The sequence below is a fragment of the Dryobates pubescens genome, chromosome 1, assembly GCF_014839835.1.
Source record: "Dryobates pubescens isolate bDryPub1 chromosome 1, bDryPub1.pri, whole genome shotgun sequence".
Lineage (NCBI taxonomy): Eukaryota > Metazoa > Chordata > Aves > Piciformes > Picidae > Dryobates > Dryobates pubescens.
The window spans coordinates 64,184,296-64,211,988 of NC_071612.1; the positions used below are offsets into that span (position 1 = coordinate 64,184,296).

Below are 27,693 nucleotides of genomic sequence, written 5' to 3' on the forward strand. Positions count from 1 at the left end.
CCAGAAATCATTTAACACTGTGAGCTTCGGTTACTAGGATGAACTCCATATGCCATTTTTTTAAGCAGTCTGAGGATCTGAGGAATTGCTACATAATTAAACTAAAAGCTTTTGACTGAACATGTCTGAGCACACATTTTTCATCACTTGACAAATCTGGTCCATCCAACCCCAACAAAAGCAACATCAATCATTATAAACCTGCCGCTTGTACATGCTGAAACTGCCAATTTCAGATCACCAGATACACCATTAGTAAGCCTAAGCCAGCATCCTAACATCTCATTTTACAGCTGCTGAATGGCCCAAATTTTCAAAAACTCAAATAATTTAAAAAAAATGAAAAAATTAAAAATTAAAAAATATCAGTATAAAAGGTTAAGACTGAATAAAACCTGAGGAAAACTTGTTACAACAGAAAGAAGCATTTTTTTATCCAATAACTACAGTCTGAACACACATAAATCCTCGGAAAAAAGGAATCTTATTAAATACGTTTAACATTCAGTTTCACAGACAAGTCAAAGCCATTTCTACTGAGACCAATTTATTTGTGCTGGCATTTAAAAATCTCAGATAAAAACCAAAAAAAGGCTAAATGAAGTTTTATGATTGACCTTCTGGAACTTCAGCATCACTGTGATTGCACTTAACACCTTCTGCAAAACACTGCTCAAAATTCCTTCCCTCCCCCCCCCCCCCCCCCCCCCCCCCCCCCCCCTTTTCCTAAGGCTTCAGAGTGTTTCTGACAAGTTAATCAATACCCTCATAAATGAATGATATGCTGAATGAAATAATCTCACACAGCCAGCACAGCCACATGCTGTGTCCAACATTAATCTACTTGTAAACGTCAGGACTCTGTTCGCTGTTTTACGCTTTACCACACTGACAACTCAATCTCGGCACCATGTCATCATCTACTTCAGAAACAGTTACAGTGCTCTTGGTCCCTCCTCTGGTTTGTTTTGTGGGGTTGGTTTGAAGGTTTTTTTTGTGGTTTTGTTCCCCCCAACCCAGAGTTTTTTTGGGGTTTGCAGTCAGAACATTTATTCTCTATTAAGCAGCCCAACATGATAAATAAGAGTGTTCTTAACTACATCTTAGGCCATATGATACCTTCATGTGTGTACTCCTCAGTGGCAAGAACGGGAACTCTCTTCATGAGGTCTGTCAACTAGGTTACATCAGACAAGTCTACCTCAGATCTTTATTCATTACCAAAGAGGCTGTTTAAAGAAAAGCTTAGAAAAGAAAAAAGGATAAAAAGAAAATTTCTCAGCTCTTTAACTGCACTGACCAGTGTGCAAAACAAAATACTACTCCGTTTGCAATCTTTTACATTGCCACTCCAATACCAATGCTTTCAAGAAACACATGTGCAAATATTCTTCCACACAGATCTGAGGCAGAAAAAAAACCAAAACCAGCCCTTTACTGCAAGCACATACAAGAACTGTTCTGCACGAGCATTTCACGTTCCTTTCTTCATATACCGGGAAAGGAACTGGCTTCTGACAAAGTGGACCAGCTTGGTCTCTGCGCTGAGCATTGTAACGATGGTTGCTGCAAAGCACAGAGCCCCAATACAGATGTGAATCAGCCTTCCCATCCAACCTTTATCACAGCAGAGGAATACCTACAGCAGAAGAAAAGAAGCAATTGCAGGAAAACAATTCAGCACAAAGTAGATTGACTGTCTGGAGAAGAGAAGGATCAGGGGTGACTTCATTGCCCTCTACAACTACCTTCAGGTAGTTGTAGACAGGAAGGGGTTGGTCTCTTCTCCCAGGCAACCAGCACCAGGACAAGGGGACACAGTCTCAAGCTGTGCCAGGGGAGGTTTAGACTCAAAGTGAGGAAAAAGTTCTTCACTGAGCGAGTCATTCGCCATTGGAATGTGCTGCCCAGGGAGGTGGTGGAGTCACCGTCCCTGGAGGTGTTCAAGGGGAGATTGGACGTGGCACTTGGTGCCATGGTCTAGTTGTGAGGTCTGTTGGGACAGGTTGGACTTGATGATCCTTGGGGTCTCTTCCAACCTTAGTTATACTGTGATAAAAAATAGGGTCCAGCATCTCTCCTGACTATGCTCACATCACCAAGCTGCACGTGGCTTTGTCACCTGCACTGATCCTACTGATCATCTTCAGTAGACACAACACTTTAAGAAAATCCTGTCAGCAGAAAACAGGCATTCAATAGATACCCAGTACATGTGGAAGCTGTTACTATCTGGCATGCAGAAATATGTTAATTGAGATATGAAAAAAACTGATGGTGCCATCATACAAGTCTGCTGCTTTGCACCACTATTTTCTTACAAAGCCGCACCAGAAATCCTCCGCTCCAAAATATAAAGCTCTCCTTTCTAAGGCGTAATGGATTTCCAACCTGCCAGATTTCTGTACACTGAAATGCAACCACCTCCATAATAATTAGTCAGGGCAATTACTATCCTGCAGTCTGAATAAATGTGATGAATGTGCTCTTGGCAATTTTTGTTTCTGTTCTTTTGATTGCTTTTCCGCTGTCATTTCTTTACTGCAAAATTTGTAGCAACAGTTTCTTTGTGCTACTGCAAAACTTCCACTACAAACTAAGGACATGGATCGATCTACAGACAGCAGAAATACGCTACCTTTTGTTTCGCTTGCCAAACCCATCTTCTACTGCTGGTCAAAATAACTTGATATCAAAGATAGAATCTCTTATTATTAAATCTTGCCTTGCCTGTAATGCAAGTCTTCCAGCCTATTCTCATGAGTCTGTTTTTGCTAATGGTTTTGCCCTGCTTGTGGACACACAAATCATTCGGTGTGAACTTTCACAGTGGGAACAATGAAAAAGATGCTTACCTCTGAGAAACCAGTGATAACTCCACTTAGGATGTAAACAAGTACCAAAACCGGTGAGGGAAGCAGGCCTTTCAAAGGTCTGTAGGTGCTTGCCTTGAAGTAATCATAGATATAGTGGATGCTGTGAGCTATTCGAATACCCATGTTAAAGCAGTTGGCAAGGATAAAGCCTATACTGCCATGCCAGTGGGTCAGGAAGTAAGAGATGCACAGAAATGTGAAGGACAAAGCCAGCATAACAAAATTATACCTAGAGAGGAAAAAAAAAGAAATGACAACAGCTACAATATTTATTTACTAACTTTATCTTTGAAGAAATAAAACATTTATTTTCTGAAGTGAAAAACAGGAAGAGAATTTCTATCTTCTAATGGAAGGATATAAACTGGAGAATGGAGATAGTGGGAAAAAAATCCTTGGAAGAATGGAAAATACATCAAATTAAAGCAAGAACATTATGTGCAGGAAGTTATTTTTCACTCTTCAGCTGTATACTCACTTCAGAAAGTCAAATTTAGTATCAAAGATTAATAATGTAAAAACTTGAGGACTACTTCTATTTTATTTCAGATATGTATTAAACTATGCTCAGCAACAAGATAATGTTTTATTTAGTTTCTGCTCCAAACAGTGGCTTTGAAAACAAGTTCACACTTCAGAAAGCAGCCCTTGGTATGCCTAGAACACAGTGCTTTGGCTGTGATAAGCAAACTTCATTGAAATTAATTTAGAAAGGCCTTGTAATGGACAGCTGCTGCATAAACCATAAAAAGCTTTATGGCAGTAGTGAGAAGGCCATGAGGCTTTGAGTCAACAACCCTGGAAGTGCTTATTGACAGCTGCCTAAACATGAGCCAGCAGTGTGCCCAGGTGGCCAAGAGGGCCAACGGCATCCTGGCCTGCATTAGGAATGGTGTGGCCAGCAGGAGCAGGGAGGTCATTGTGCCCCTGGACTCTGCATTGGTTAGGCCACACCTTGAGTACTGTGTCCAGTTCTGGGCCCCTCAGTTTAAGAAGGACATTGAGACACTTGAACGTGTCCGGAGAAGGGCAACAAGGCTGGGGAGAGGCCTTGAGCACAGCCCTGTGAGGAGAGGCTGAGGGAGCTGGGATGGTTTAGCCTGGAAAAGAGACTCAGGGGTGACCTCATTGCCCTCTACAACTACCTGAAAGGTGGTTGTAGCCAGGAAGGGGTTGGTCTCTTCTCCCAGGCAACCAGCACCAGAACAAGAGGACACAGTCTCAAGCTGCACCAGGGGAAGTTTAGACTCGCGGTGAGGAGAAAGTTCTTCACCGAGCGAGTCATTCGTCATTGGAATGGGCTGCCCAGGGAGGTGGTGGAGTCACCGTCCCTGGAGGTGTTCAAGAGGGGACTGGACGTGGCACTTGGTGCCATGGTCTAGTCATGATGTCTGTGGTGACAGGTTGGACTTAATGATCCTCGAGGTCTCTTCCAACCTTGGTGATACTGTGTGAAGTCATCTGGTCCAGCTTCCTACTTTAAGCAGATAAACCACTGAATGCAGACCCACAATTTAGATCATTCAGGACAGTAACCCTCCATGAAAAATTTCACCAACTGCAAAATATTCCATGAGTTTCCAGTGACAGCAAGTCTTAAATTAAAACTGTAACTTCAAGCACATGTACAGAACACAAGCCTTCACATTCTAATTACTTCTGCAGTTAGTGATGTACAAAAAGCTTCATGTCTAACCTTTTAACTCAAGTATTTAAACACTTGCTAACACTTTCTACATCTAAATCTACATGCAGACAGCTAAACATGTAGCTGCTGTTCAGTGGGGCAGGATATTTTCATGCTGATTGCAAATGCACTCGTGCCTTTATGAGGTCATTACAATTAATCTGTTAAGAATATCAATGTTTATCAACAAACACAAGCATGTAAAAATCCCAATCAGTGCACGTTTGCTTGCCCATCTATTGCATCTGGCTCTGGAGATGAGAAGCACAGTTCTTAAATAACTACAGAAAGAAATTTGCTCTTTGGGAACAAAAATAATAATCAGAAAAGAACATTTCCAAGCACACATTCATGCAGAACTGTTCTGTTTACATACTGAGCTCCAAGCTAACCACGTGAAGATTAATTACAGGAATATTCTGGGGACACTCTTTCCTACCTGTCTACCTCTTCTTTGCACATCAAAGCAAATGTAAAACATTCCGTTACTCCATTGATAGCAAGAAACAGGACGTATAAAGAGTAACATCGGAGGAGATCTGGACCTAAAAAAGACATCAGAATGATAAGTAAATTATTATTTCCTCTGTAAAACTGCATTGTTCTTACACTAAGAAATAAAAATTGTAATGTAATCATGGAAATAATTTAATTTGAAAAAGGTTTCCTGCTTAGATATCTTGACAAGAACACAAAGAAGGCAAGAAAAAAAACCCCAAGCAACAAAATCCCAAACTACCCAAGAACAGCAGTTGTTATAGTAACAGGAAAGATAGCCATCAAAACAAAGAATTTTATTCAAAGGGATTTCCTAATTAAAAAGTACTATTTATCATAACCCAAATCTTCTATTGCACAGAAGTTTGTGGAAACTAAATTCAATAGTTACTATGTGGTAGCAAAAATAATAAACAGTGTATTTTGAACACAACAGGAAGAAAACCAGAAAGGCTGGGGGGGAAGAAGGTTGTTTTCGGATAGCTTTAGAAGACTACAGAGAAGATTTACCTTTGCTCGAATTAGAGAGGGCTATGTTTTGTCTTTGACTCTGAGGATAACGTAAACACTGTGTAACTGAAGGAGAGAAGCTGGGCAGAATTTGGTTGGATGTGTTAAAATATTGGTTTGTTATTTTGACCTATTGTATGCCTTAATTACATGTATGCCAGTAGAAAATGCCCAATTGAGATGTGACGCATGTGCCTTCTGATAGACTACAGAACTTTGCTGTATAATGTAATTAAGGTCTTCGCCTGCTTACATCTGGTCCTGAAAGCATTGCATGAGGCAAATTCAAAATCTAGAAAACATCTATACTGTCACAAGGCTGTTCAATACATTCAAAATTGTGCTAGATAAAAAAAAACAACCCAATGTGCAGATTTTTGAGCCAGAGATGATTACGTGACTCCAAAATTCAGATTTTGTATCTTTTTCTTGTCCTTTAGATTCAGCCAAGCTAAGTCACTGGAACCAACAGGAGTTTTACAGGGGAAAAAATGTGTTGATTTATGCAAGAATTCATAACAGCAGCAGATTCTCTTTTTAAAGAATGGCTTCTTTGTTCGCTCTGTAAATCTTTACCTGTTCCAGAACTGAGCATAGAGCCTCCATAAATATCCAGAGCCAGCTGAGAATAAGCATAGCCAAAAATTGTGATGGTAAGGCCAATCAGAAGCACAAGTTTCAACAGCAATTCTAATACATTTGCAGCCATAGCAACATCATCCTGAAAAAAGAAAGAAGACCAAGTAGTCAGTGACAGGAAAAAAAAAACACAAACAATTGGTCTGCAGTGTAAAAAAGGTAGGAAACTCTTCCTTTCTTACTGACTTAGCCATGCACGTGGTCTTAATCTCCAGCAATTTTTTTCTATCTATAATGTCATTCTGTATTTCACTGATGACAAGTTTCACACAAAGCATGAATATGTCTGTTCAAGGCAAAGTACAAACAGCACTTGTATTAATGCAAAACAAACGTACCTGCTTCTGATCCTTTACGTTCTTCCCTCTTTCCAACACTTTAGCAAAAAAGACGTAAAAACTCTCCTCAATAGGCAAAAAGATAAATCTGGCCACCAGGGAACCAAGGTTATTCACGATATCATATACACCTTGTGAAAAAGAACAAACCCACAGAAGCCATAAACATCAACCACCACAGAACAAGACAGAAGTAATCCGTAAATTTTGGCGCATTTTAATTCCAAGTCCTTAACAAGAACACGGATTCTAATTTATTCCCATTCAACAAAGACAAAACTAGTGGAATTCAATGCAACATTAAAGCAGGGTTCCTTAACATTTCTGACAGTCGCAGCAACCAGAGCTAAGAATTACAAGGTTTGCTCACATATGTTACCATCTAAAGCAACACCAACTATGGAGATGTGGATCCAGTAACAGCACCAAGCCACATTTAACTTCCTTTATGGGAAGAGCTGTAACAGGCCGTCAGGAATTTCACTGAACGAGAACAAGAACAGTAAGAACGTACTGATTCAGAAGAAAAGAAAGGTAGTCATTTTTACTGTGAGGTTGCTCTTTCTTTTTACTTCCGTGGAAGTGAAAGAGCAATCCTACATGACATTTTAGAAGCACTTCCATCCCCAGCAAGATGCTGTTCCAACTCTGCTAAGACATCTATGTGTGTGCATACATCCACACACACAGAGTACAGTCACTTAGAGCGTATGAAGTCAGGCATATGGAGAAGTGCTTTACACAGTCACAGTGAAATTCTGTAGTAACATTCTAGATGATTTCATTGGACTTGGAATGGAACCAAAATATTTCTCAAGATTTTCAAAGTACAGGCATATTTGTACTCATTGCTCTTTCAAAGACCCTACAAGCAAGAGGCAACTGTTCTGCAAGCAAAGAGGAGCAGCAGCAGCCACAGTTACCAGTGGCAAGCACATATACTCACTATTTATGGGGGAGAGCATACTACTGCCCACAATTAAAAGAAATTCAATCCATCCAAGAAACTTCTAACAGTGGGCTAACAATTACAGTCTATTTTCCTTCCCCAAGTTAACTTGCAACTCAGTCATCTGAAGGGCTACTGCCATACACTACTCCGTAACTAGACTAAATTATTCTAGAGCACATTGGATGTGTGATGTACACTTGAAGTTTTCATAAAAAGAAACAAGATCTATGGTATCATACATGGGAAAGGTTTTATTCCAAGGAAAAATTTGAAGTCCAGAATCTTCAGTTAAATTCTTTTCTGTCTATCAATCGTTCACCTAAATGTACCTCAAAGTCACAAAGGCTATGAAATCATCCCACAGGTAATAAGTGATAGAACAAGAAGGAATGGCCTCAAACTGCAAACTGGGTAGGTTTAGACTGGGTATTAAGAACATTTTTTTTCCACAGAGAGTGGTCAGGCATTGGAACAGGCTGCCCAGGGAGATGGTTGAGTCACCAACCCTGGATGCATTTAAAGGTTGTTTGGATGTGGTGCTTGGGAATATGGTTTTGGGGTTAACCTTGCAGAGTAGTGTTATTGGTTGGACTTGGTGGTCCCAAGGTTCTTTTCAAACCTGAATGTTTCTACAATTCTGCTATCTCACATTTTCAAGTTATCTTCAATACTTAATTTTCAGAACCACCTGAAGAGCAATGACTGAGAACAGAGTCAGCATTCCACAAGACCGTCACACTTACCTTGATCTCCAAAATTCAACACATTCAGAAAAGTCATCACATATCGTTCCCCTGTAAGTTCAAAATAAAGAACTTAAGTACAAGTCCCTAAATTTTTCCCAGTACTTGTTCAGGCACTTCCAACACTAAGTATTCAAGAGACAAGGTCAAATAGGACGCCACCTGGTTTAGAATATTCTAAAAACACTTCAGCTAGGTTAGTAACTTCTGTTGGCAACAATCTCTGTAAGCTCCACCCCAGCTTTCTCAGTTTTGTAAACAGCATTCACTACCTCTTCCCCATCACAACCAGATGTCAAGCCTCACCTTCTGTCAAAATCTGTTTCAAGAAGGATTGTTTGAAGAAACTCCAAGTTAAGCGTGCTTCCTTCCAGTTAACAAAGGTCTGCAAAAAAGTACTGAAAGTTAATAAGCATGACTGGAACTACTGAGGAGAAACAGAAGATGAAAATACTCTTGGCTAGCTCTAATGTACTGATGAGGAAAACTCACAATGTCGTAACTACTAACAACTCATCTAAAATATTGCTAAATACAAGCATCCATCTGATCTGGCAAAGCCTTTTTTTGCCCTTGCTGAAGATTACTATTGCTGCAGGTAGAGTATCCAAATAAGCTTTCTATAAAAAAATACTAATCAAAGAGACTGGGAAAAACCCTGTGCTGTTTAGCATGCCAAAAGAACTTTCACATTCACTGCACACAGAAATTGCATAATGCTCTTCACATTGTCCCAGCAGTCCTGCAACTACCTTAATCTTTCCAATTTGCAAATCTTTTTCACCATGTCTGCTTTCTCACTGTGATTTTTCATTTCTTTCTTAGCTCATTTTGAGATGACATCAGAGATATCAGAGTAGCAGTAGGATGCTGTGTTCCACCGTGTTTATTTTCTGGAAAAGCCCAAGTACTGAAATAAACATGGTAAAACAGTTCTGTTTTCTTTCCTGTCTTGGATCCAGTGACACCTTGTCATTTTCCTGCCCACTGCAGATGTTCTATCTCCACTTAATGGTTTATGCAAAGATACTAAAAGATAAGTCAGCAACAAGTCCCTAACAACAAAGAAGTTTCATAATGTTTTTCTGGCAAGGATTTTATTGGTACAAACCACAAACAATTTGAATGTTGTTTTTTCCAATCAGTCATCCTCCACAGTGCAGCGATATCCTCAGAATCACTCCATTACTTCCATTATCTCAGACTAACTTTCAAAGCTCTCTCAAGAAAAAAAATTAAACCCAAGAAATTAACAGTGCAACCTACCTCATCTTCCACCAAAGTAGGTAATAGAGCTTTCATTCTAGCAACTGGAAACGACTTCTTTGTTGCTTCAGGAGACCCCAGAAACACCACAAAATAAATTATATAACACATTACTAGAACACTGACATATAAAAGCTGGAGAAGGAAGGAAAAAAGAAAAACCATCAGTGATATAAACTAAACTTGCAATGCAGAATTACATGCTAGAGTTCCAAATTCAGTGAAAGCAAACAGTAATCCTTACTGTGTTAAATTTTAAAGGAGATGAAGACTAACACCCCAGGAATGCTGCTCACTTTGTTTTTTTCATCTATATGTTATCATGTCCCTTTGCCATTTAGCATGGTTAAACTCCAATTATAAAGCAGTTATTCAGCCAAAAACCCATCTGACAGAGGAGCTACCGTACATGTCTCTGTCTTGGATCAATTATACACTACCTAGGACAGCCACTGCAAAACCTGGACAAAAACCCCACCAAATGTCCACATCTGAAGTGGATCTCATTCATGTTATCACAGGCAAACTGACCTTTAATAGGTGACAACCCAATTTTTTTGGGAGCCAGTATAGCCCTTCTTCATTGTAGTAAAGAAATAGTTTCAATCCAAGTACATTACACATGGGTAGCATGTCCTGATAAAGGTTGGTGGTACAGGCTGACCTGTGTGACTATAATCTCCCACACAGCAGAATGCAAAGTTTGATATTGAATCCAGGTGGTGAACAGTCTTCAAGCATCAGAATGTATATGTGACTAAGAGTTACCACAGAATTCATAAGAGAACACAACCTTATGTGCAAAACATGCCTTCACAGGCATCCACTAAACTGCTGAGGATCAGTGCCAAGTCAGTAATGAGTATGAGGAAAATAACAAATACAGGTGCTAAATCTTAAACCTCCCTGAAGCATTTTCTCTCACCTCCTCAAAAGTTATTCAGCAGGCAAAATATCACTAGCAGCAATGAAAAATTCAGATGAATCAAGAATTTATAGGGGAAAAAAAGAACACAGGAAAATTACCTGAGCAAAGGAAAAAATGTAGAGGCCCCAGTGAGGATAAAGGACTACCAAAATAACTGTCAAAACGCATTTCGACACCACAGAAAGGCTTTCAGCAATTACCTTTAAGAAAAGGAAAACACAAGTTATTTTCTACCAGCATAATTACATACACAGACTGAAAATACATTAGTTTCACCCACAGAATGCAAGACTTCCAAAGTCACTGTGACTTTCTGACAGAGATCCTTTCTGCTGAGCTTAGATTGTCATTTCTCTGTATATTTTCTATTTTGGCATGTCACAATTTCTCCGCTGCACTTTCCCAGTCCTTTGTATGGGACATAAGGGGAAATTTTTGCTTGAGACAATCATGTTCTCAATTGTCATATTTCACAATTTCACAACCACCACCAACTCAAATGCAAAACTGTGGAAACTATGTGCCTCTCCCTGCAATTGAAACTCCTTAGTTACGTATTTAATGTTCACTAAGGTAGTAATTCCTATATAAACCAACTTACTTGCTGTAACAGGTACAAGTTCATATCTATGTTACAACTATGCCATACAGTACTAAGCAGTACACACAGTCCTGGGATTTTCTACATGCCTGAATACACAAACGATCTAGTTCAGAAATTTGTTCTTTTCAACAGAAAAATACAATTCACACACACATACAACCCCATAGACTTCACTAACCTTAAGTCTCACAAACAAATGAGCTTGTGCTAAAACCCAGAATGGTTCTCCCAGAAGCTCAATAACTGCGGACAAACCAAATGCCACTACACCAGCCTGATAATGTGGAACCACAGAAGGATCAGGTACTTCAAGCAAATGTAGCCAGACTAAGCCCAAAAAGACAGACCAAAAAACACCAAGAGGGACTCTGAAAAGTTAAGAAACAAAATCAAAAGAAATGTTACTTGAGGAGGAAAAAAAAAAAAAGTATTAAAATTTCAAATATTGCCAACACTTCTTAAAAACTCAACAACTAAAACTCTGAGGGATTTTAATTAATCTCCACTGCTACCATACCAAGATTATTTTTTTTAAATGAATACTTTCACAGCTTTCTTTTGCACAACATGGAAAACATTTTCCTGACTTCTCTATTGTCTACTAAAGACTGTAGCATAATGTCAACTGTCTACATTTCTTGTTCCCTAGGATCAAAGAAATCTGATCCTCTGTCAGCCTACAGAATACTTCACACCCCTCGGTGCTGGGTTACCAGGGGTTTGGCAGACAAGCTTTGCTGGATCTTGCTGTAACAGATAAAGATGCCACCACTTCAACTGCCACCTTCCATCTTTCAAAAATCCCTGGTTCTTCAGAGAGTGACAGCAGAGTGAGCTGAAGAAAAGGCAGGCCTGCACCTGAGGTACATCAGTTCTCCAATTCTCTAGTGTAGTCCTGAACCACTTCAGCTGGTGACTGGAGCTAAAAAGCCAAGGCAGGCACATGAGTGCAGACTTGTATTACCTTCTGTTGACACTGCTTCAGGGACACAAAGCTTCTAGCAGTTTGCAGAAAGCTTTACACCATTATTATCACATCCCTAAGGTATCTGACATCAAGCTAAGATATTTTTGAGATCCTTCAAGAAAGTCAGTCTTCATTTTAAGTTATGCTTCTCTATGAATGAAAAAAAAAAAAAACAAAAACAAAAAAGAAAAAGGCACTCTGTCATTTAAAGCCTACTTGAAAGGCAGTCAAATAGCAGAAAACTGATTATAATGAGGCAAAAGGAACAGATCTAATACATTTCAAGTATCAGTATTAAGCTTTATCCTTGAAGGAGACAATCCGTCCTCTTTACGCCTGGATGCAGATGATCACACACAATGCCCATTCCTGGGCCAGATCCAACTAATAGCTGTGCATTTCCAGGGAAAGTCAGTAAGGTGATCCAGTGAGGAACCACTCTTTTGTCACACAGGCGTGGTTTTCCACCATGTCAGACAGGTAATTTTACTTCCCAACCCATCTAATTGTGGCTGCACAGCTGCTAGACTTGACAGAGAAGTAACAGAGAGGTGTGTCCAGGAACTAGGAAGGAGAAACAGCTCTCAAAATCTGCTTAGCTCCAATGTACAATTGCATTGGCTGCATCCTTACGTAAACTTTAACCTGTCCACTTGTTGCAATAAAGAGCACTGCAACTGAAAGAAGCAGTCCTCCTTACTCCCTGTTAATTTCAACTCTCTTTTACCTCTTCACATCTCCTACCCAACGCATTTATGCTGCCATATCAATAAACATCAGGGCTCAAGACCTTGGGAAAAAAAAAAAATCCATTTGAGGGGGAAGATAAAAGAAAGAAAGAAATGTAAAGCAGTTCCATAAATGCACATCAGGCAATACAAAAGGAAGACTGACAAGGCAGAGGACTACATATTTGTGCATCAGGATTGTCCTGCAACAGCTACAACATAACTAAAAACAGGCTAAGTAACAGAACAAAGAGCTCCCAATAACACCTTTGCCAATGTGCTTTCCTACCTACTCCAAGAAGAGATCAAGTCTGTCAATGCTAAAGCAACAGCTTCCTGCATCGGTCCTGAAACACGACTGAAGCTATTAAATGTCCAATACTAAAATAATTGCCTCAGCAAATAAGTAACTCCTCTCATTATTTGAGCTCTCAGACAAAAATTAGAAATACATTCTAAATAAGTAAATGTTAAGAGGCATCTTACGTCAGCCACAATAGATTAATTGTTTTGGTCCAGTTTCGCTTCGTACTTCCACTCAAACAAGCTCTGCGAAATGCTTCCCTGGCTAGGAATACAATCGTTGAATACAGTAGAGTCAGCCTGAAGGAGATGAGGAGGAGAAAAGAAAAAAACAAAAGGATAAAATTATGCCTTTAAACAATATTCCTGAAATCCTTCATGCAGTAGCACCACTGACTGTTTTTACACAGGGCTGCCTGACAGACAAATCTAACAGGTATCCAAAAAACCCATGGTGCTACAAGATATAATTCGTATCTCCTAAAAAAGAAGATAAAAGAGTTACATGTGATTATTCGAATGGCAGAAATACTTCAAGCATGCTATAAACCAAAGATGTAGTTGCAACAGCACATAATGTGCAATTGTGTCTCGCTCTTCTTCAGCAAGCTGATGGCTTAACATGAAGGCAGGTCAGCAGTAACTGAAACTGAGGTTATCAGCAACCAAAACATAAACTGTGAAACGTTCGACGATCAAACACTGTAAATCACGTAACAGTAAATTAAACAGCATTGTGCAAAGTGTTATTAGCGACACACCCTATAGACCATAAACCCTGAGACTCTGCAACAAGCACAGCCACTTAAAGCCCTATCCCAGAGCCGGGAGCCCTGTTCCGGGGGAAGCCTCACAGATGTCATGCTTTAGAAGAGCGCGGTCGGGATGCGGGACACGGGCTTCCCACCCGAGTGCTCCTCCTCCTCACCTCACGTTGACCACACCGATCAGTTCTCTGGAGAGGTAGCGCAGAGTGAACGCGTTCAGCCCGAAGGTGACCACCCGGAACAGCACCTGTGGAGGAAGCCGCACGGGAAACACCTGCGCGCCGAGCGAGGCTGAGGGGGCTCCCGCCGGGCACCGCTGAGGAGAAGGAGAGGGGAAGCACCTGCAACAAAGCGCTGGAGGAGGCCAGCCGGGTGGTCTGGCCGAGCACGTCCTGCGAGGCCATCAGCCCCCGCCCTGCCCCGCCGGCAGGATTGGCAGGCGCCGCCGTCGCGCCGCGATGGCGTCAGGCGGGGCGGTGCCCCGCGCTGCCGGGGCCGGCTCAGCCTCCGGGCGGGAAACGAATGCCGGGCACAGCCGGCGCGGTGTTCGCTCGCTGCGCGGCTCGCGACACCACCAAGCGCGGGTGTCCGCGATAAGCGATGTTCTGGACACGTGCGGTCAACGCGGAAAGTAACTGGGCACTTCAGTCTGCCCACATGCCAAAGCTAATGCTCAGCGCCGGCTTTCTACTTGGCAAGGAGCTATGCCACCAACTCGCAAAGCTGCACCCGGGCTTACAAGAGATACCATATTACACGGCATTTTCTGACAAGTGCTGTTTTCAAGAGATCTCTGTCGACATCACTGAGACTCACCAATTCCTTTATAAACTGAGGGCAAACCTGCTCTGACTTCATGAGAAGGACAACCAAAACGGAGGTGAATCACCCTGCTGCAGGAAGAAGAGAGCATCTTACTTTGTTCTGTGTATATCAAAACCCACCAAACAAAACCCGACTGATCAACCAAAACCCAGCAAAAACTCCACTCATGCACAAAAAGACCCCAAAGCAACCAACAAACAAAACCCACACCTTCAAATAACAAAGACCCAAGTGTAATAAACTTAAATTTAGTAATACACTGAGCTGAAGTCTTCCAGGCAGTTAAGATTTTAGACTTACTGTAAACAGGAGTTCCAGACTACTTCAGATTCTTATTTAAGCAGCAATATATAAGAAGATTGTATCTTTCTATGTATCTTGATCTTTAAGAGCATGTCCAACTGTAACCCAGCTACTGTGACCATTAAACTGTAACCTGATGTGTTTTATCTACATGCTTCTTGAACACCTCCAGGGATGGCAACTCCACCACCTCCCTGGGCAGCCTGTTTCAATGCCTCAGCACTTTCTCAGTGAAGAAATGTTTCCTAATGTCTAATCTAAACCTCCCTGGCACAATGTAAACTCAGTTCCTCTTGTCTTCTTGCTAATTACTTGGGTGAACAGACCAACACCAGCCTCATTACAACCTCCTCTCAGGTAGCTGTAGACAGCAATAAAATCTCCCTTTAGGCTTCTTTTCTCCAGACTAAACCCCAGCTCCCTCAGCCACTCTTTATGACATCCCTCCAACCCCCTCACCAGCTCTTCTCTGGACATATTCCAGGACCTCAATGTCTTTCTTATGCTGGTGGTGCCCAGAATTGAACAGCATATTCAAGCCTCACCAGTGCTGAGTACAGGGGCATGATCACTTCCCTACTCCTGCTAGACACACCATTTTTCATATAGTCCAGGATACTGTTGGCCTTCTTGGCCACCTGAGCACACTGTTGGCACATGTTCAGCCATCCATCCACCAGCACCCCCAGAACCTTTTTCACCAGGCTGCTTTCCAGCCACTCTTCCCCAAGCCTGTAGTGTTTGGGGTTGCTGTGCAGGACGCAGCAACTGGTCTTGTTAAACCTCATTCCACTGACCTCAGCCCACCAATTTAACCTGTCCAGATCTCTCTGCAGTGCCTTCCTACCCTCAAGCAGGCCAACACTCCCGCTCAGCTTAATGTCATCTGCAAACCTGCTGATGGTGCCCTTAACCCCTTCATCCAAATAATTAATAAAGATATTAAACAGAACTGGCCCCAGTACCAAGCCCTGGGGGACGCTGCTTTCAATTAGCCACCAACTGGCTTTAACTCAGTTTATCACAACTCTTTGGGGCTGACCAGCCAGCCAGTTTTTAATCAGAGTCCACTTGGCTGTGTCAAGGGCCACAAGTTTCTCGAGAAGAATGCTGTGGGAGACAGTGTGAAAGTCTTTATAGAAATCCAGGTAGACAACATCCACAGCCTTTCCCTCATCCACTAGGTGGATCATCTGGTCATAGAAAGAGATGAGGTTGGTCAAGCAGGACCCACCTTTTGTGAACCCATGCTCACTGGGCCTGATCCCTCCATTATCTTTCACTTGCCTGTGAATGCACCAAAGACAAACTGCTCCATAATCTTCCCTGGTACCAAGATCAGGCTGACAGACCTGGCATTAAGTACCTCAGGCTTTTCCTTATCCTTGTTAGCAGTGGTTTTCCCTGCATCCAATAAAGAGTGGACATTTTCCTTGACTTTCTTTTTGTTGTTAATATATTTGTAAAAATCTTTTTGTTATCCCTTTTGGCAGCAGCCAGGTTGAGTTCTAGCTGTCCTAATTCAAGCTCTGGTTTTTTCTTAGTGGCATGTAATAGTGACAACTGAAATCAAAAGACTTCTAAGTATGTTGTGGCTTGTACTAATGTCAATAAGGGTGGTTGAACTTCGGGAATAAAACCTTCACAAGTTACCATCTATGCTGTCCAGGGAAACAAGAATGCAGTTGAGGAACATGAAACATGCAGCACATACCAACACTCGGGAGGAATTCATGTTACTACCCTTCTATATTTTTATTACAAAAGTAGGGAATTTCAGGAAATAAACCAGGATAAATCAGTGTGCTAACTCTGGAGGCAATAGTCCAATCTTTTTAGGCATCTGCCATGGAGAACTCTAAGTGACAACTAGTGATGCTTTGTTGGACAGTTTGGCTTGTCACCTCATAAAGCTAAAACAGAAACAGCTGCAAAGCAAGGGGAGATGGAAGAGAAGCAACTAAAACTTCAACTGTTTTTAATAGGAACCAGCTTTGCCACTTAGACCCTTTTGGCATTAATGCTTCCAAGCCACTAGATGGCAAACGGCCTTTGAGGCAGCCGGCAGCAAGAACACCAGCCAGTCCCTTCAGCACATACTTGAGGCTAGACTGAAAAGTGAGTCCTTGTACTCCAACAGCATCTTTCAGATTCTACTGCAGGCTGTCAGAAGAGCAGTTGTAATAATAGGGCCAACTCATACCAGCAATGTGACACCACACAAATCAGAGTAAGAGCAGTATTTCAAACTTATAAATTGACCTATTAGCTAACTTAATTTTATCCACAAGTCTTTGTGAGCAGGCTTAACAATAGAGTTGATAAAAATGCTTATTTTTAGTAACACAGTTTGAGAATAGGTGTAACTTAAAGGAGGACCCAAATAGTGCACAGTATCAAGAATATGCAGTCAAGACAACTTTTCCTACAGCAGCAGTGCCCACTTAGAGCATTCTTGCATCCTCTCACTGCAACATCCATCTCTTAGTTGTTCTGAGACAACCATTTGTGGCAGCATACTATAAAATAACTCTCTTTCCTTTACATAAAAGGAGGCAAGATAGCTGTGGATAGAGCTGGAAAGGTCTTCTGTACTCCAGGACAAAAATTCCCAAATTAATGATGGAGTGCCACCAGGAAGCAGAAATCTATTAAATCAGCAATGAAACCTGGAAACAGTTCTGGTCCGTTGTGACTTCTCATCTGTTCTAAAACAAAGACCTCATTACAGAACCAAAACACAATCCAGGATAAAGGATCACTAGCAAATTTGTATTTTATTAGCCCAGTAATATATTTTAGTATTTTCATTTTATTATTTTATTTCCCTCAAAGATCCCTTGGGGAATGAAGTTAGAAAACCAACTGTGCTATGAAATCATATGCAAACTTCTCTCCTGCTGCCTGATTCTGTGATTCTGTGTGATTCTGTGATACCTCCTAGAATAGTGCATGACAACACAAAATGACAGACTAGGCTGTGAGCTAAAGACTGTATATTTCTGCTGCTGAAGAAGCTTTTAGCTTTGCAGTCAAGACTTATTTTAGAGACAAGAAAAAAAACAACAAACAAACAAACAAAAAACAAACCAATCCACCCCACCCAAACAAAATCTAGGAAACTCTGGTGCTGCCTGAGCGATCCAGCAGCATCCTGTCCAGTTCATGCAGCACACAGACTGAGCAAGATCCTTGATGCCCTCAGGGCGCAGCCAAATGCTGTTGCTCATGTGCCCAGCCCTGCTCTGGGGCTCTGCAGCTGGCTCTGAGGGCAGCAGACCCTCCCCGTAGCATGCACTGTATTAAGAGAGAGATACACACTCCTATTTCTACCCCTCTGGCCTGCAGCATGAGTCTATCTTGTGTCTGGATGTGCAGATTCTAGTAAAGAGGATGAGTGGTTACAGAACTGGTTCTGTACAGTCCTGGCTCTGCACAGTCTTGGCTCTGCAGAGCTCACTGACCACAATACCCCACACCTTGTAGGGAGCACGATGCTTAGCAGAACTGCTGTGCCTCTGCTACAAGTCCACACTTGCCATTTCATTAACAAGGACAAAATACTTGTTTCTGAGGTGGCAAAATATTATCTTCCCTATACTGCTCAGAGGCCTTGTGCTGGCACAGGACAAATATATTAAGTCAGGCTCTAATTTCCATTGTTTCTTTTTTAAAAGTAATGCATAAAAGAGATTTGTCTTTTTATTCCTTATCATACAAAACTTGTTCCTTCACAGATATAACTAGGAAACTGGTGTCAAAGCAGAGAGTTACATGACGACTTGCCAGACTAGGCACTACATCTCATTAGGCTTTCTTCCTTCCTCAGGTCAGGGATGTGTCTGGGCCTGAGCATGTTGAATTTCCAATTCAGAGCAGAACTGCAGGAAGCAAAAGAGATTCACAGGTTATTCAGCAGCAAAGGACACGTAAGGAGTTACTGCTGTGCCAGTGTCTCTTCCCTCCAACCAAAATGTCCCCAGAGAGCTTTTTACATTAGTTTCCCCAGGCCTTGTGGATTGAGTTAATATCTCTTGTGCATGTTAAATAGTCAAACAAAAATGTGCATTTCTTTCTCCCCAGCTACATTATCAGTTCAGTAAGGATTTGATTTTTGTCCTTTCTTTTGGATGAAAGAAAAAAGGGGGCTTTTGAAGAACACAGTTGTTTTCTGTCATAAGCAACATTTGGAAAATGCACTGTCTTAGCTTTCCAGAGGAGCTTTTGACTTTGTAGTGTAGCAGTAACTTTGCTTTACATGCTTTCAAGCACTTTGGCCTTAAATGCACCTTTTATATGTAATTCAATCAAGTGGTTTTACTGATTTATCCATTTCACTTTTAAATTCAACTTTTATTTATTTACAGATTAAATAAATGGAAGACTGACACCTTCTTATATGTGAAATGTAATGTAAGCCAATGTTTAACTCAAAGGAAAATGAAAAAAAAAGGCAAAAAAAATAAGGCAACAAATGCAAAAGTTGAAAGTCAAAATATTAAGGACAGGATAGTACTATGTTTTCAGAAACAGTGCCAATTATCACACTGCATACTTTACAGTATCACAGTATCACAGTATAACTAAGGTTGGAAGAGACCCCAAGGATCATCAAGTCCAACCTGAACCAACAGACCTCACGACTAGACCATGGCACCAAGTGCCACGTCCAATCTCCCCTTGAACACCTCCAGGGACGGCGACTCCACCACCTCCCTGGGCAGCACATTCCAATGACGAATGACTCGCTCAGTGAAGAACTTTTTCCTCACCTCGAGTCTAAACCTCCCCTGGCACAGCTTGAGACTGTGTCCCCTTGTTCTGGTGCTGGTAGCCTGGTATTAGGTGCTGGTAGCCTGGTATTAGGTGCTGGTAGCAGTGTATTAGGCAGAATAAGAAATAGCATCTGTAGATTACAAGAACAAAAAATGAGCACTCTGCACGACGTTGTCTGTTTCCAGTAAGCTTCACACATTTCTTCTTCTCTTTGCAATTTAAAAATCTGTAACATTCAACATACATTCTAAAAAAGTCTACCAAAAATCATTTCAGTTCTTCAGTCTGAGGGAAGTGATAAATTACAGCAGTTCTGTCACTGGAAATGGCAACCTTCTTGCTTAAAATTCTTGCAGAATTTGTATATTAGAATAGAATAGAATAGAATAGAATAGACCAGACCAGGTTGGAAGAGACCTTCAAGATCATCGCGTCCAACCCATCAACCAATCCAACACCACCTAAACAACTAACCCATGGCACCAAGCACCCCATGAAGTCTCCTCCTGAACACCTCCAGTGATGGCAACTCCACCACCTCCAAGGGCAGCCCATTCCAACGGGCAATCACTCTCTCTGTATAGAACTTCTTCCTAACATCCAGCCCAAACCTCCCCTGGCACAGCCTGACACTGTGTCCTCTTGTTCTGGTACTGGCTACCTGGAAGAAGAGACCAACATCCGCCTGTTCTCAACCTCCCTTCAGGTAGTTGTAGAGAGCAGTAAGGTCACCCCTGAGTTTCCTCTTCTCCAGGCTAAGCAACCCCAGCTCCCTCAGCCTCTCCTCATAAGACTTGTCTTCCAAACCCCTCAACAACTTGCCCTTCTCTAGACAGCAAGTCAACATCTTTCCTAAACTGAGGGGCCCAGAACTGGACACAGTACTCAAGGTGTGGCCTAACCAGTGCAGTGTACAGGGGCAGAATGACCTCCCTGCTCCTGCTGGCCACACTGTTCTTGATGCAGGCCAGGATGCCATTGGCCCTCTTGGCTGCCTGGGCACACTGCAGGCTCATGTTCAGCCTACCATCGACCAGCACCCCCAGGTCCCTCTCCACGTGGCTGCTCTCCAGCCACTCTGACCCCAGCCTGTAGCTCTGCATGGGGTTGTTGTGGCCAATGTGCAGAACCCTTAAGCACGCACATAAATTCTGCACAATCTTTGCTGTCTTGTAGATTCTAAATACTAAGCATCTCTGTGTTTAGCTGAAGATGATTTCTGTCTTGCCTTCTTCAAGGCTAGAAATTCCAGCCATTTTCACTATAAATAACAGACTGTCCTACCTGTCTCAGGAAGCTTTGTATCAGCCCCTTACTTCAAACACCAAGTAGACAATTCATCTAATTGCTATGTGCTCTGGAAGCCTACCACTGTATAAAACGAGAAACCTTACAATGGAACATCTTTCAGTCTTTTTGGAAAGTTCATAATGTCAGCAATTATCATAATTACGAAGTTCTCTTGTGGATAATTTCCTTTAGCTTGCAAAATATTATCTGCCTTTATGTATTGTTCATGCTAGGTATACACAACTTGACTGTCACTGTGATAAGTATTGTTTCTGGAAGGTAGGACATCTCAAATTCTAACCTACAAACCTGAAATGTAGAAGTGATGAGGAGTAGGTGCTGCAGCAAAATGTAGATTTTTCCTCTGTCTTCCTCTGCATTCTGTAAAATTAACATCACAGTTACATTTGCTGCTGCAGGTTTGGTGTTGACCAGTGCATTACTAGTGAACATACGGAAGAGATTTCTGAAGCATAATAGCTATAGTAAGATTATAGAAAGAGATTTTGCAGCTGTGAGCATCTGCACTTGAAAAATCTCTACTGTCTAATGCTTGGCATCTTTGTAAGCTCCAGGCTACCTCCCCTTGAGGAAAAACGTACCCAAAAGATACGGAGGTGCAGAAAGCCTGCAAAAGAGACTTCTATTTGCTATACAAACACATACTCACAAACACCATTTACTTTCATAATACAGAAATGAGGCTGTGCTCATTAAAACAGTTCACAAGTGCTGAGTACTCACACAGAATGATTCTATTTTAGAATTCAACAAGAACAATTACTAAGCTTACTTCGACCTCAGTGTGACTTTTGCATGAAATGGCCTTAAGACTTCTAAAATCAACAGTGACAATAACTCAGTGAACGCAGTAAAATGCATACATAGAATAAACCAGGTTGGAAGAGACCTTCAAGATCATCGCGTCCAACCCATCAACCAATCCAACACCCCCCAAGCAACTAACCCACAGCACCAAGCACCCTGTCAAGTCTTCTCCTAAAAACCTCCAGTGATGGCGATTCCACCACCTCCCCAGGCAGCCCATTCCAATGTGCAATCACTCTTTCTGTATAGAACTTTTTCTAACATCCAGCCTGAATCTCCCCTGGCGCAGCCTGAGACTGTGTCCTCTTGTTCTGGTACTGCTTGCCTGGGAGAAGAGACCAACATCCGTCTGTCTACAACCTCCCTTCAGGTAGTTGTAGAGAGTAATAAGGTCACCCCTGAGTCTCCTCTTCTCCAGGCTAAGCAACCCCAGCTCCCTCAGCCTCTCCTCGTAGGGCTTATGTTCCAAACCCCTCACCAACTTTGTTGCTCTTCTCTGGACTCGTTCCAGCAAGTCAACATCCTTCCTAAACTGAGGGGCCCAGAACTGGACACAGGACTCGAGTACATGGAAGGACTCAACTGGCAAGTACTTCTGAAATACACATTAGAGGAGTTTGGGTTCTGAAAATGCACTGAACACAAGATGTTCAAGTTTCTCTTTCCTTTTCTCCTTTGCGTCACCTGAAGAGTTACTTCTGAAGCAGATGGAGACATGCAGGAATGATACTTAACAATCAGGAGGATATCTGACAAAATGGAGTAAGCAGCTTTTCAGCTTTCAGGAATCCAGTATCTAGGAGAAGAATCACTTAACGGAGTGCCTTATAAAGGCTGAGAACAGAGAATTTGTGAGTCACCATACACTGCCTTCAAATTCCACTTGTATGATGTTATATAATATTGAGCATCATCACCTGTAGAACAGAACTAATTACAAGTCAGGTATCTTTCATGTCATTCATTTCCATCTCCCTTGAGAGCTGACTTCCATTCTTCCCTGAAATAACTCCGTTGAGCAAGACAGTGATTAGTTTGACAAATTGATAGAATAGAATATTTCCATGCCCCCTTCTCTTGCATTCATGACAGTTATAGCTAAGTGAGATACATCTTTTGGATTCCTCTTACTCCTTAATGACAAGCAAGGGATCTCTTAAATAAGCATATGTTTTTCTATTCAGTTTCAGAAACTCCCACATTATCCTTCCACAGTTAAACCCCACTTTCAATACAAAACCCTGAAATCCAGTTAGAAAAAAGCTCAATAATACAGGAAACAGAACTTAACACTTAACTCTCTGTGGTGGGTTGAGAGGAAAGGCTCTGCTTTCCCTCCCCCCACTGAGAAAGAGACCACGGCTGAAAACTCAGTCGGAGAAATGAGTATATTTTACAAGGAAACAGATTATATGTAACACAACAAATACAGGTATTTTACAATATATACAGGAATATACAGCAAATAAACACAGTCAGAAACCAGACCCCCAACAGAGGGGGCTTCCCCCTGTGCCCCCTTCACCCCGCTACCTCCCTTCTCCCCCAAAGAGGTAGAAGAAGAGAAAAAAGGGGAGTTAGTACAGCAGAGGCCTAAGCACAGGGAGTTAGTTAGTTCTTATCTCTTGGCAAAAAGCCCAGAAGCAGTCCAGTGTGGAAGGGACAGCGAAGAAAGGAAGACTGAGAGAAAGTTCCCAGCTCCCCTGGGTCCAATCTCACCTCCCACCTTACTTGGCCAATGAAATTCGTTTAGAATACCAAAATATTTTATAAACATTTAGCCAGTGTGCCCCTTTCTTAAAGGCACAGCCTCAAACGGTCACACTCTCCCAAGTAAGTACAAATAAAGAAGAGAAGACCTCCCAATGGCCTATTTACCTTTTAGCAGGAGACCACCTAAGAAGCTCTTCAATGTAAGACAATAATATTGAGGGCCAAAATCATCTCTGCCTTTAATCCAGATGTCCATGTAGTCAACTTACTGAGCTTCCTTGCCTCCATTTGAATTGGTAACACAGCTTCATTACATGTCATTCTCTTGAGATAAAAGTACAATTACTATCTACTAGTTCAAGGATGCCCAAGGTCACACAACAACAGACCTTGACGAGTCTATTCTCAGTTCATTAGGAGCAAGACTCTACTCTTTAAATCTGTAAGCTTATAGGGATCAGGGAAATACAGGATGGCTTAGGTTTAAGGACAAAAGCTGACCCTAAACATCACAGTTCTGGTGAGAGATTAATAGAAAAGACCAGCAAGATTAGTCATCACACAAGATGCCCTTCTGCAAGTCTTCAAACACATGATCTTGTGTCATGCTAACAATGTTAGGGGACTTCCCCAACCTCGTCCCGTAAGTAGATTGTGAAGTAAAACTCCCCCCTTGCTTCTCTACTAAATAAGCTTTTCTATTTCCTCTTAAATACATACTTTTTTTTGCCCCAGGTTTGCCAGTCACTCTGAGTTTGTGTGCTAAGCAGTCAAGCAGAAAAAAAATACTTCCCTTTGATCAGCCAAGTTGTGACTGTATTACAACTGAACCATGTTTTGTCAACAGTTTGTCCCTAACTCTAAAAAAGAAACTTTAAAATTAACATATCCACTCTCACTTACTAAGACCTGGTTGGGTGTGTCATAGGGCACACACCCAACAGCTGGGGAGTTGATTGTTGGTTTTTTTCTAAGTAACAGGTGTATCAGGCTAAATTCAGATTGGAATCCACCTCCTAAAGAAGACAGCAGCAATCTCAACTAAGGAATGTGTTCTTGCTTCCTCTCTCCCAATGCAAGTTCATGGTTTAGAATCATAGAATCAACCAGGTTGGAAGAGATCTCCAAGATCATCCAGTCCAACCTATCACCCATCCCTATCACCCATCTAGTACCAACTAGACCATGGTACTAAGTGCCTTATCCAATCTTTTCTTGAAGATCTCCAGGGATGGCGACTCCACCACCTTCCTGGGCAGCCCATTCCAATAGCAAATAATTCTCTCTGTGAAGAACTTCTTCCTATTATCCAACCTGAACCTCCCCTGGCACAACTTGAGACTGTGTCCTCTTGCTCTGTTGCTGGTTGCCTGGGAGAAGAGACCAACCCCCACCTGGCTACAACCTCCCTTCAGGGAGTTGTAGACAGCAATGAGATCTCTTCTGAGCCTCCTCTTCTCCAGGCTAAGCAACCCCAGCTCCCTCAGCCTCTCCTCATAGGGCTTGTGCTCCAGGCCCCTCACCAGCTTTTTTGCCCTTCTCTGGACACATTCCAGTACCTCAACATCTCTCTTGAATTGAGGGGCCCAGAACTGGACACAGTGCCCAAGGTGTGGCCTGACCAGTGCTGCATACAGGGGAATAACCTCTCTTGTCCTGCTGGCCACACTATTCCTGACACAGGCCAGGATGCCATTGGCCTTCTTGGTCACCTGGGCACACTGCTGTCTCATGTTCAGTTTACTATCTACCAGCAGCCCCAGGTCCCTTTCTGCCTGGCTGCTCTTCAGCCACTCTGTCCCCAGCCTATAGTGCTGCTTGGGGTTGTTGCGGCCAAAGTGTAGAACCCTGCACTTAGCCTTATTAAATCTCATCCCATTGGCCTCTGCCCACCCATCCAGCCTGTCAAGGTCGCTCTGCAGGGCCCTCCTACCCTCCAACAGATCAACTCCTGCCCCCAGCTTGGTGTCATCTGCAAACTTACTGATGATGGACTCAAACCCCTCATCCAGATCATCAATAAAGATGTTAAAGAGCATGGGGCCCAGCACTGATCCCTGGGGGGACACCACTAGTGCCTGGCTGCCAGCTGGATGTGGCACCATTCACCACCACTCTCTAGGCCCAACCCTCCAGCCAGTTCTTGACCCATTTCAAAGTGAATCTGTCCCAGCCACATGCTGCCAGCTTCTCCAGGAGTTTGCTGTGGGGGACAGTGTCAAAGGCTTTGCTGAAGTCCAGGTAGACTACATCCACAGCCTGCACCATGTTCACTAGGCAGGTAACCTGACTGTAAAAAGAGATCAGGTTGGTCAGGCAGGACTTGCCCCTCCTAAATCTCTGCTGGCTAGGCCTGATCCCTTGGCCATCCTGTAGGTGCTGTGTGATTGCACACAAGACAACCTGTTCCATAATCTTGCCTGGCACTGAGGTCAGGCTGACAGGTCTGTAAATATCACAGTTCCTCCTGCCGGCCCTTCTTGTGGATGGGCACCACGTTGGCCAGCTTCCAGTCCTCTAGGACCTCTCCACTGAGCCAAGACTGTTGATAAATGATGGAGAGTGGCTTGGCCAGCTCATCTGCCAGCTCTCTCAGCACCCTAGGATGGATCCCATCTGGTCCCATGGATTTGTGAGGATCCAAGAGTCTCAGCGGGTCCCTTACTGCTTCCTCCTGGATGACAGGGGGACTATACTGGTCCCTGGCTCCATCTGCCAGTTCAGGAGGCCACTTGTCCTGAAGACAACCTGTCCCACTATTGAAGATTGAGACAAAGAAGGTACTGAGTACCTCTGCCTTTGCCTCATCTTTTGTTACTATATTCCACTCTGGATCCAATAAAGAGTGGAGGTTGTCCTTGCCTCTTCCTTCTGCCATTAATATATTTATAGAAACATTTTATATTCTCCTTTACAGCAGTGGCTAGTCTAACTTCTAAATGGGCTATTACCTCTCTATTTTCTTTCCTGCATGACCTAGCAACATCCTTAAACTCTTCCTGGGATATCTCCCCTTTTTTCCAAAGGTGATGCAGATGGTAAAAAATTGCCCATTAGAACAGACAATGAAGACAATGACAGTAATCCATTAATGCATTCCCAACCACACCAGCATTGTTGTGAAAGGATTGGCTGTAGTACTGTCAAGACACTTGGGCATAAACTGTTCAGTACCTTACTCATAAATACAGGAGATATAGCTTTAGCACAACTGCAATGACACTCTGGACAGACAGGGCTCTGTTTCCTTGCCCTGCAAATCATACAAGGGCCACATGGGCACCTTGATGCTGGTATCTTTATATTCTCTATACTTCCTACATTCCCAAGAATTTATGCTATGAACAGTGCCTTATATCCTACCAGGTATTCCATTTTAAGTCTGCCTTCCTACCAAGACTCGTGGTTTGACTTCTTGCCTAGTGAAAGAGGGTTTGCAAAACAGTCATCAGCCTGTAAGAAAACAAAAGTAGAATAGAATAGACCAGACCAGACCAGACCGGAAGAGAACTTCGAGATCATTGCGTCCAACCTATTATCCAATACCACCTAATCAACTAACCCATGGCACCAAGCACCCTATCAAGTCCCCTCCTAAACACCTCCAATGATGGCGACTCCACCACCTCCCCAGGCAGCCCATTCCAAGGGGCAATCACTCTCTCTGTGTAGAACTTCTTCCTAACATCCAGCCTAAACCTCCCCTGGTGCAGCTTGAGATTAAACCCCCAAAGGTAGGCCTTCCCATTTTTATCTAAGTTCAAAACATTTAGGAAAATTTCTTTTGTTTATCAAAGGGGAGAAACTCTGAATGAGCAGTGGACAGAACTATTCATACCAAACCACAGGAGGTGGATATCCTTCTCACTGGTGTCCACAGAGAGCAATGTACCTGCCTGGCAAGCAAAGCCGTACCCTGGGCTCTGGTATTCTGCTGTTGCATTTATGACTACTTCTTGCATCAGAAACAAAATACCACTAAATGGAAGAAATTTCATCTTCCTGACCTCATCAGCATTATTTTCAAAAGCTAAAGGCACAGCATACTATTAATATGGAGCCATAACTTCTTACTAGCACCTATACTCACCATTCAGAAGCTTGAAGGTCATGGTTCATGCCACAGTGTTTTCTTCAGCAGATTTCAAAAGC

At 42.4% G+C, this 27,693-nt stretch overlaps 1 protein-coding gene across 2 annotated transcripts; it reads right to left on the bottom strand.

The window, feature by feature from the left end:
• Positions 1-1,023: 1,023 nt before the first annotated feature.
• On the bottom strand, positions 1,024-27,693 carry RFT1 (RFT1 homolog). 2 transcript variants are annotated; one of them, XM_054167358.1, is made up of 13 exons: positions 27,632-27,693; positions 13,968-14,053; positions 13,223-13,339; positions 11,220-11,409; positions 10,536-10,637; positions 9,510-9,644; positions 8,550-8,628; positions 8,244-8,294; positions 6,549-6,679; positions 6,148-6,292; positions 5,003-5,108; positions 2,856-3,105; positions 1,024-1,639 (listed from the first exon to the last, which is right to left on the bottom strand). In XM_054167358.1, exons 1-13 carry the CDS (start codon positions 27,632-27,634, stop codon positions 1,475-1,477), a joined length of 1,560 nt encoding a protein of 519 aa, XP_054023333.1. In that variant the 5' UTR covers positions 27,635-27,693; the 3' UTR covers positions 1,024-1,474. The 2 variants fall into 2 exon arrangements, with proteins under 2 accessions (XP_054023333.1, XP_009899006.2); XM_009900704.2 differs by lacking the exon at positions 27,632-27,693 and adding an exon at positions 14,148-14,239.